The sequence below is a fragment of the Labrus bergylta genome, chromosome 11 (genome assembly GCF_963930695.1).
Source record: "Labrus bergylta chromosome 11, fLabBer1.1, whole genome shotgun sequence".
In the NCBI taxonomy this organism is placed as follows: Eukaryota; Metazoa; Chordata; class Actinopteri; order Labriformes; family Labridae; genus Labrus; species Labrus bergylta.
In genome coordinates this window covers 23,779,308-23,790,561 of record NC_089205.1, presented here as the reverse complement: position 1 = coordinate 23,790,561, position 11,254 = coordinate 23,779,308, and the positions used below count along the sequence as shown (strand labels likewise).

At 41.9% G+C, this 11,254-nt stretch overlaps 1 protein-coding gene across 1 annotated transcript in view; it reads left to right on the top strand.

Annotated features, from left to right (window-relative positions):
* Positions 1-5,698: 5,698 nt before the first annotated feature.
* frem2b (FRAS1 related extracellular matrix 2b) overlaps positions 5,699-11,254 on the top strand; it is a 49,545-nt gene continuing 43,989 nt past the window's right edge. The window contains exon 1 of the mRNA XM_020634846.3: positions 5,699-10,852. Within this exon, the coding sequence (XP_020490502.3) occupies positions 5,842-10,852 (5,011 nt within the window). The 5' untranslated portion in view covers positions 5,699-5,841. The remainder of the gene's footprint in view (positions 10,853-11,254) is intronic.

Sequence of the window (11,254 nt, the reverse complement as noted above, 5' to 3'; positions counted from 1 at the left end):
TGTAGAATAAATCGGGACTTTTCTCAATTTACAGGAAAGAAATCGGAATAGTCGTAACTAGAATTGTCTTCAAGTACTTTGCAAGAATATAATGTGTTTGTTTGCTTGTTATCATAAGGGTGAAGACAAATGGAGGTTAGAGGTGATATTTATGTCTGTCTGCATTGTTATTCACCAAACTCAACAAGATCAGCAGCTCCCTCCACCTGGAAACAAGTACCATTTTGTCAGTTTGTGTGCTGGTGCTTATTAAAACTGTCAAAGAGGACGTGTGTGTGTGTGGTACCCATGTATTGTATGTGTGCATGTGTTCAGTATGGGGGTAAAGGGTTAAAAATGCGGGTCTCATAGCTTAAACTCCCATCTATCATGTAGCATAAAAAGCACCTTGTTACAACAGTTAACTCTAACAGATGACAGCTGACTTATGCGACTTGGGGCTAATGGAAAGATTAAGTCAATTACAGCCTGGCAGGGGAGCTTAGAAATATTTGAGACATTCTCCAGATTATTGGAACAATAGGCACCCACAAAGACGCTGTCACTCGGTGGCAGTACATTTTAATATGTCACAGTAAGTCTGACAAAACGTACTTAGTTCGTCTTTCTCTTTAAAATAATTTTTTTATGATAAAGTCACAATGACGGAAGATGCAAGACTTTCTCTTGAAGTCCAAGAGAAAGTCACTGTCCCCCCATGTGCAGCGTGTGCAGCTTTTTCATGAGCATCCAGTGAATGTGCTCTGTTTCATCTAGTTGATATTGCTGCTGACTTAGTCCCCAACTTTAGATCAAACGGAGAAGAAAGAGAATGCATTCAGCTCAGCAGAAACTAGAAACTCAAAGGCTGCAGAGAGGGGTAAAATGAAACATCAAGGAAGGGCATAAAAGCAGCTGTTAACCACACACAAGATGAATCAGTTTAAATTCAGAGGAAACATTTGGGGAAAATCCTCATTCCTTTCTAAAATAATTACACTGTTTTTTGATTACTTAACTGCAGGAGAGATCAGATGAGTTTTCTCTCAATGTAAAAATTCATAGGCTGCACTTTTGTTTTTCTGCAGAAATCCCCTGATCAAACTGTCCTGCTGACAATGTGCAGATGTCACACAGTGACTCCCACCAGGTGAATACTCATTTGTCTTTCCGTTTGCGCAGTATAAATGAGTTAAGCCCGCAGGGTGGGCATACATGTTAAGTGCCTCTCAGCTTTAAAACTCATCAGGAGAAGGAAGGCCTGCGGCACAACTGGCAGCAATCCGATTAAATGATGTAACCTTTGACCTGAAGGCGACCACGTCTCCACAGGAAGCCCAAGATTTTCAGTTTTTAATAACATATAAAAGCCTGAAGTTGAAGATGTGGTTTTCCGTTATGGATGAAGGATTAAACGTCAGCTGGTTGTCCTATACTTGTGTCCTTAGCTGCCACTGTGTCACTCAGGTGAGTTAGAATATAATGAAAGCAGTTTTGACAGTGCCCTGTTGGCCCTACAATTGCTTTTGCACTGTTAGAGGCTTTTGGGCACAGCATTACACATCGAACTTCATTAAAATCTCTCTGTAACATGGTGCCCTAACAAGAGTGCCACAACATCAAGCAATTAATTTCTCACAGACGGAAACGCCGATTTGTTTGTGTTTCATATGTTTGATTTTGGCAGACACAAGGTTCATGTAATATAACAATTAATCTAAGGTGGTTTGTGCCATTTAATCACTTTAAAAAGACATCCATATGTTGTATCTAATTTAGTCTTTGAACACAGAAATCTAACAGTTTACAGAAACCCAGTGGAGAATAAAAATACTCTTATTTCCCCTGTTGTCATCCTGTGAGTCAAACTGATGTCATATAAATACAGTATATAACAAAAGTATATTAGCAGTTTTTGTATGAAATATCTTTAATGGCCCTCCTAGAAAATGGAGACTTTATTGCATTACAATAAAATTATTTGTATTCACTTTGATCTTTAGCCAGTTTAAATAATACTTGTACCATGCTTTCAGGGAAATACTACGGCATCCCTGAAAGTCCAAAAACATATTGATATTCATATTAACATTTGATTATCAATTTAAAGTGACGTAAACGTTGATTATGTTTATTTTTCATGACAATTTTTAAGTTTTTTATACAATTTAAAATTCTATGTTGACTCCAGACATCTTCGCATTCTGTTGTTGAGGTTTGGAATCAGAAGACAAGTGGATATTGTTCTGCTTACATCCTAAGTGCTAACAAATGAGTCCCATTAGCACCACTCTCCGTTTCATTTGTGGTTTTGACGCCTGAAGATTCTGAAGATGAACCTCTAAAGCCTGAGGTTGTGCCCTGCTCTAAGCATGGTCAACATAATGCTGCCTTAAAATACCACTTCTGACACACACACACACACACACACACACACACACACACACACACACACCATCAATGAACACACACACACACACCAATTTGTGTTCCCATTCTTATAGTGTTTCTCTGTTGTTTTGAAGTTCTTGGATTTATCTTCTTTGGCTCATTTGTTCCCTACAAAGCACAACGTTGAACGTATTTATTTAAAGCATGCTGTAAATAACCAAACTTGACTTGTTTTGTAAGCAGAATTATTGCTCCGGCCATACATTATCGTCTTAATACATGGGTTTACACACTCACCTGGGGAATTAAGGAGCGCAGATAAACAATATGATTAAACTTGACTGGTTCAGCTGCCTTTTTACTTCTGCAGTATCCCAAGAGAAACATAAGGTGGGAAAGATGGATTAGGCTGCTGGTTAGGTGTTTTTGTGTTTTCTAAGGGGTTACACAGTTTACTTATTAGAGCAGAACTTCAACGTAGCTGCTGCTACCATTGCAGCTTCAGCCATCACCAGAGCAGTCCCTGACAGAGACGTAATGAACTAAAATAGCCTTAATGAGATCAGGGAGACTGGGCTTGTATTCTCTGGGGAATAACCACCAACAAGAATAGTGCTGGTAAGTCCAAGCAATTGTTTGAATGGAGTCCCTTAAGCAACACAGAAACAAACATACAAGTGTCACCAGAGGAGGCAATTATCAAAAGCATTTCTAGAAAGAGAAATATTATTCATGGAAAGATTATTGATGTGTATCTTTGCAGTACAGAAGAAATGGAGCAAAATGCATGAGAATGTATTAGATTATCCATGTTTTTTTTTTTTACCATAACAGTTTTATTTCCCTTTTATGTCTTAAACTAAGCAGTGCTTTACACTGAAGAGCTATACAATATGCATGTAGTGCTATTTAATTTAATATAAAGATTTAAAAAAAAAAAAAAAAAAGATTGTAAAGAGTTTGCTCGACTGCAGGTTTGATCTCAGAATGAACAAATCCTGCAGCACCTCAATATGTCAGGTTGACTTCAAGTCCATTCTCACAACTCCATTCTTATCGCTGTTGATCTTGTTATAATAACAATGAAGTCATTGGCAGCAGAGCATGCAAGACCCTATAATGTTTCTCCTGTCTTCATGTCGGTGTATAGAAGACAATGCAGCATGTTCAGTGCAGAGAGACTTTAAACTTGGTTTTGCTGCAAACAACAGGATATTTTTAGATTACAGATGGTTCTATAGATGCATCTAAAATGATTTCATTCTTTTCTTTGATGCAGTGGGTTTCTTTGGGCTTGCTGGTAGAAGTACAGTATATTAATCCCTCACTAGAGCCACCACAAAGCAAAACAAAACGAGTTTCTGGGTTTAAGCATAGAAAAACTTTAGAAATGAGCTTCCTAAAATATTCGTTTGTCAATCTAATAAAATGTATGTGGTTTTCATTATGAGGAAGCCTTGGCATTTTAGCAAAGCCCGCTTGCGCTATGTACAGTAAATCACCTGCTCACCTGGGTAGACCGACAGTTCTATCTGCTTAGAAGGATTGGTCATTTACAATAAATTTGATATAAATGTGATCTGACAGAATATCATCAAACTTCCCTTGCCTCAAAAATAAGCCTGAAGGTTTGGGTCTGATCCAATTCCCTCTCTGCCATGGTTGCTGTCAGTGAGTTCTATTCATCTTCTTTTTCATTTTCTCTTGTAACTAGGAGCTGTCAAGGCCTGCGGGGTTTGCCTTGCAGTTTGCTTGGCTATATTTATAATTGGACCCTGTCAACAGTGTCCAGTGCAACTCAACTGCGCGCTTTGTTATGGCAGCTACTGTGTATAGATTTCAACACATGCCAGCTGAGAGACAGTTTGTGTGTCATTAATGCACAACTAGGTAGGTGCAGACACAATGGCTGCACCAGCAACTTTGTGGATGGAATGAAAATTATCTTTAAAGGAATCAGAGGGGGGGCACTGTTGAAGTCAAATTCTTTCAGGCAATGTAAAACTCTAAGGATACATTGACAGGGGAGCAAAGGTATGTGTGTACATGTAATATATACAAAGGCAGTGAGGTAAATCAAACATACAGAGCTGTGCCTGTTACTCTTTACAATGAATACAACAGTTGTGTTTGAGGGTTAGTGATGTATATAGTTAGAGTTAGTAAAAACAACATAGCAAATTCAGGGAATTTCATGGTTTAAAATCCAGCCCCATTCTCAGACTCCCCTATATAACTAACTAACTAACTTTGTCTGGATTTGTGTGGTTATGACCTGGATGGGCAGGGGTCCTCGCTGTGCCTGCTCTTAATATAAGTGATTCATTTTGACCCGTCCTGCTGTGCTTCACAATGTCTTTGTGGGTGTCCTCTAAATCAACACTGGTTCTACAGATGAGTAGTGCAGCGAGGGATCATGACCGGGCTTGTCAGGAGTCAGAGGAGAATGCTCTGCAGGGGGAAAGCGTCTGACACATGGAGGTCCAGAGTGATGAGGGAGCGGCATGGCAGGAAGGAGGGCATTGTTAGTGGTGACTCAAATAACGAGAACTTTTGACACATGCTATGAGAGTGGACTGTTGGCTATTTTGTAGGGTTAAATCTGTCAAGTGATGTACATGACTGCATACACGCCAAACCACTTTATGTTTTCTTAAGCAGCTATTTGAGTCCCTTGTCAAAAAACCCCCCCAAAAAGAACAAAAAAACCATAAGGGCCACACTTATGCAATGCAGAACCTATTTTGTGTCAGGAAAAAAAAGCAGTTGTTAAATGTGCACTTCATAGAAGTTAGGCCTATGGTGGTGTCTGTTTGTCATAAAGGTGTGTGGAGCATCCTCCCTCCTCAGCAGCTCAAACCAGGAGAGGGAGACAAAGCTTTTCTCCAGTTCAATTATGAGAGAAGACTTCTTTGTACGGCTGTACTTCTGAATGCTTTACTTTATTAGAAGTAATGTTCTACAATATCTTAATGTTATATAACAAAAGTTGATCATTTTGAAATATAAAGTAGCCCAGAGATTCGTTTTGCTTTAGAATTGTAACCTGCGCAGTTCATTTCCCCTTTCTTACTATTGGCTATTCATCTTGCTTTTTGCACCAACATCACCTTATTCGCGTATTTGACATTTTCCAATCTGAGAGATGAAGACCCCCACGCGGCATCGTTTTTTGTCTTCTCAAAGTGACACAAGCAGCGTCCATTTAAAACCTGACAAACGAATTCCAGCGGAGATATGAACCAATGGGCTGAGAGGAGGGCGTAACTCTCCTTACTCCAGCATAGCAGGAGTATGAAGTTTAGGTTATCAGTGTGCAGCTGCTGCGAGAGAATGGTGCACCTTAGTGTCCATAGGTGTGTTATTTTATCCCACCCTGATTTTTTATCTTAGCAACTTTAACCGCCATACGTAGTTTGAAGGGTGTGTGCACAAAGTTCAGCGTGTTTTCTCCGTGGTTCAACACTACAAATGGCTTGGATTATCCCCTCGCTGCTGCACGGGACTGGCGCTGCTTTATTGCTGCTTGCTGTGATTCTGACAGGTGATGCCGTTGCGCAGGTTTTTGACAGCTATGGATTATCTTACGCCTTGAGGTCTGAGCTTTCTGAGGACACGGTATTGGTCGCCAATAATGGGATCCGCGTGCCTTTCGGAAGATCAGTGTTCATTGATCCCATCAACGATTTGGTTATTCAAGTTCAGCCTGGTGATAGATGCAGCATTACAGTCCTGGAAAATGACCCCTTGTCCCAAAGACCCGGACACCTGTCTCCGAAAAAGTTTCCGTGTGAATTTGGCCCCAACGACGTGAAGTATTCCCACTTTGGCTCCAGGAGTCCTCCGAGGGACAGAGTGAGATTACAGCTCAGGTATGACACCCAAACGGATACAATTATCATACCTTTTATGATGGAGGTTGAAGTAATTTTCACGCAGCTGGAAGTCCTCACCAAAAACATGCCACTAGCTGTAGAGACACTGCTTGGCACAAGTAACCCCATCGACAGAAGAATTTTAGAATTCACCTATGACAGAAGTGCACAGCAATGCAAAATAGCGTCTCTGTCCAGTGGCAGCGTGCTGCCCAGATATGGGAAACTTGAGGATCAAGGCAGCCTGGGAACAATGGTGGACTGTGATGAATTTATTCAAATGAATATTCGGTATCAGCACACTTTTGCTTTGAAGTCACCAAACAGAGATTACATTCCCATGCTTGTGGAGTTAAGTGATAAGGAAGGCAATTTGCTCAAGCAGGAATTTTTCCAAATTTTAGTGAGGATTAAGGACGGAGAGGAGAACACAGCTCCAAAACCCAGCTTTGTTGCCATGATGATGATGGAAGTGGACCAGTTTGTAATGACAGCAATAACCATGGATATGCTGGCTGCAGAGGATGTTGAATCTAATCCTGATGAATTAATTTTCAACATCACATCGACCCTGTCCTTTGAGGAGGGCTACATAGTGAGCACAGATGATAGGAATTTACCAATAACCTCTTTTTACCAAGGAGACCTCAAAGACTTGAAAATCGCTTACAAGCCCCCTGCTGTGGATTCAGATACTGAGCGGATTTTCCAGATTGAATTTGAGGTTGTGGACACAGAGGGGGCTGTGTCAGACCCCTTTGCTTTCATGATTGTTGTTAAGCCAATGAACACATTAGCCCCTGTAGTAACCAGAAACACAGGCCAGTTACTGTATGAAGGTCAGTCCAGGCCTCTGTCCAGTTCACAGAATCTGGAAATCAGCGATGAAGACAATGTAGACAAAGTCAAAATCACTGTCATTGATGGGCTGAGGCATGGAGACTTAACTGTTCTGGGCTCAAGGAGGAAATTTTTCACCCCATCTGACCTCGACTCTGGAGTTGTAATTTATCAACATGACGGCAGTGACACTTACAGTGATAATATTATCTTCAGAATGACAGATGGCACCAATGAGGTGGAGTTTCTGTTTCCCATCACGGTTGTGCCAACTGATGACGAGCCTCCGATAATCAACGCCAACACTGGTTTGGTATTATTTAAAAACCAAATGATGCCAATCTCCTCACTTATGCTCAGTGCAGCAGACATTGACTCAGAGGATTCCTCTATAAAATTCACAATAGAGCCTCCCTTTTCTACAATTGGGCAGGTGCTGCTGCGTCAGTCTGAGGCCCCAGAGGACCCGTCAACCTGGAAATTTAATACAGAGGATGAACTATATGAGAAAATAGTGACTGAATGGCTGCAGCAGGATATTACAGATGGTAAACTGTATTACAAGCACATTGGGCCTCACAGCACCAGCACAGTCATGGACCAGTTTGTGTTTAGAGTGCAAGATGACAATGACCCACCAAACCAATCACATGAGAGCTCTTTTATTATCAAAATTCTCCCTGTTGATGACCTCCCACCTGAACTGTACCCTGGCACGACTCTGCAAGTGACTGTGCACGAGTATCAGATTACTTACTTCAGGAAGAAATTCCTTCGTTACACTGACCTGGACTCAGAGGATCGGGATCTCAAATACACAGTCATCCAGCCACCGACAGATACAGATGAGAACAGTCCTGTTGTACTTGGAGCTCTGGTATTAACTGAAAAGCCAAACACTGAAGTCACAACGTTTACACAGGCACAAATTAACCATCATAAAATAGCTTACAAACCGCCTGATCTTGAGCTTGGAATTACCTCTCATGTTTTGCAGTTCAGGTACACTGTGGAGGATGTTTCTGGAAATATTGTAGAAGGAGTTTTCACTATATTCTTACAGCCTGTAGACAACAAGCCGCCTCAAATAACAAACTCTGGATTTACTGTGCTTGAACGCGGCACACATATCATAACAAGTGCTGAGCTGGACACTTCTGACACAGACACAGATAGTAAACAGATATCCTTCACTGTAACTCAGCCTCCACTGCATGGCCAGATCCAGTTTACATTCAGCGTCATGACTAAAGGAGACACATTCAGCCTAGAGGATATTGGAAATGGCAGAATTTCATACATCCATAATGGAGATGAATCTACTGTTGATTTAATACAAATAGATGTCAGTGATGGGGTCCATGTCGTCCCAATTACTATAAAGATAAGTGTGAAGCCAATTGATGATGAGACTCCAAGAATTAGTCTCCCAGCTGGTACAATTGGCTCCTATATAGATGTACTGGAAAATGGAGCGACAGAAATCACAAGTAATGTTATTCAGGGAAGAGATGAGGACACTGATGACCTCCGTTTGACCTTCATTGTAGAGGACCCTCCATCATTGGGTGAAATTCTGGTGAGAGGCGTCCCATCTGGCACTTTCACTCAAGCTGATATCATAAATGGCTTTGTAGTCTATGCTCATACCAGTGGGGAAATAGGCTTGACTACAAAGGAGGACTTTTTCAACCTCACATTGACAGACATGTCTGATGAGTGGACTGTTGGAGGGAATAAGATCACAGGTGTCAGAGTCCATGTAACTATTCTTCCTCTGGACAGCCAGGCTCCAGAGGTCTTTGTGGGGCCACAGTTCACTGTTGTTGAGGGAGGGAAGAATGTAATTCAAATTCTTCATATAAGCACTGACGATGTCGACACCCCCAGCGATGACCTTCTTTGTACAATCATTGTACAGCCGACGTCAGGGTATGTGGAAAATATTTCCCCAGCTCCGGGCTCAGAGAAATCCAGGTCCGGGACAGCTATAAGTGCTTTCACCATCAAGGACATCAGACAAAATCACATTTACTATGTTCAAAGCATTCACAAAGGAGTCGAGCCAGTAGAGGACAGGTTTACGTTCAGATGCTCTGATGGCATCAATTTCTCTGAAAAGCACTTTTTTCCGATCTCCATAATCCCCTCTAATGATGAAAAGCCTGAGATTTACATGAGAGAGTTTGTCGTTATGGAGGGCATGAACATAGTCATAGACACTCCCATTCTGAATGGTGCTGATGCAGATCTGCCTTCTGATCAGCTCACATTCATTATCACTAAACCCCCAAAGCATGGATTTATTCTCAATCAGCTCACTACTGGCACTGTACCGGTCACTAACTTCACCTTGGATCAGATCAGGGAGGCCTCCAGTATTGTGTATGAGCACGATGACTCAGAGACCACGGAGGACAGCTTCGATATTGTTCTCACGGATGGAAAGTTCAGGGTGGAGAAAACAGTGATCGTTATGATTATCCCTGTGGACGATGAGACCCCGAGGATGGCCATCAATGACGGCCTTGAGATTGAAATTGGTGATGTAAAAGTCATAAATAGCAATGTTTTAAAAGCTACTGATCTGGACTCTGAGGATTCCATGCTGACTTACATTATTCGCTATGGACCTGGTCAGGGTTTTTTACAGAAGACAACTCCTTTTGGGACATTACAGAACGTCACAGTTGGGATGAACTTCACGCAGAGTGAAGTAGATCTGGGTTTAATAGTATACATTCATAATGGGCAAGAGGGTATCAGGGACCTGATCAAATTTGATGTTACAGATGGCATCAACCCTTTAATTGACAGATACTTCTATGTAACAGTGGGAGGCATTGACATGGTATTCCCAGACGTGATCAGTAAAGGTGTATCCCTCAGAGAAGGTGGCAGGGTTAGTCTGACAACAGACCTGCTCAGCACCAGCGATCTTAACAGCCCAGATGAACACTTAGTTTTTACAATCACTAGAGCTCCCATGCGAGGACATCTGGAGTGCACAGACACCCCTGGGATGCCCATCTCATCCTTCACACAGCTCCAGCTGGCTGGAAACAAAGTCTACTACATCCACACTGCTGACGATGAGGTGAAAATGGATAGCTTTGAGTTTGAAGTGACAGACGGCTACAACCCTGTGTTCCGTACTTTCCGCATTTCCATCACTGACGTTGACAATAAAAAGCCTGTGGTGACAATCCATGGCCTTGTGGTGACAGAGGGAGAGAACAAACTCATCACACCGTTTGAGCTAACAGTGGAAGACAGAGACACTGTTGACCGCCTCTTGAAGTTCACAGTCACTCAAATCCCGGTCCATGGTCGTCTGCTTTTTAACAACACTCTGCCTGTCACCTCCTTCACAAAGCAAGACCTGAATGAGAACATGATCAGCTACAAGCATGATGGAACGGAGAGTGCAGAAGACAGCTTCTCCTTCACAGTCACTGATGGCACTCACACAGACTTCTTCATCTTCCCTGACACAGTGTTTGAGACTCGAAAGCCCCAAGTCATGAAGATCACTGTCCTCCCTGTGGATAACGGGGCACCGCAGATTGTGGTCAACAAGGGAGCCCCAACTTTGAGGGTTCTTGAGACTGGTCACTTGGGGTTTGTGATAACCAGCAAGACACTTAAAGCAGAGGACAGAGACAGCATTCAGGATTCTGTGACCTTTAGAATTACTGTTTTCCCAGAGCACGGCTACCTTATCAACCTGGGCAGAGGAAATGCTACAATCACAACCTTCACACAGGGTAAGAGAACATCATTGCAGACAGCTTTGCAATTCCTTTGACATACTGATAGGTTTGTTATGTACTACAGTACTTTTTTAATTCCCCTGAGCCCAATCCCAAACTAATATAACATTTACTCACTCTGCTAAATGTACCCCTCTCTCATGTCTTTAAAAATGTTGAGTTCAAATGCAAAGGTTTTTGTTTTGACTCAAGAGACTGCCTATTTACAGAGATGAAATATGCCAGTGCCTCTGGCTGACCAACTCTCACTAGAGGAGTGCATTTTTCAAACAGTGCCTAATGTTTTCACTTTGGGAGAGAGCTGGTGGTGATTTGTCCATTACCAGAATATTATTTTCCAAACACAAGGGGATTACAGAAATTATGATATATCATAGTGATTTAATAGTCTGGCTT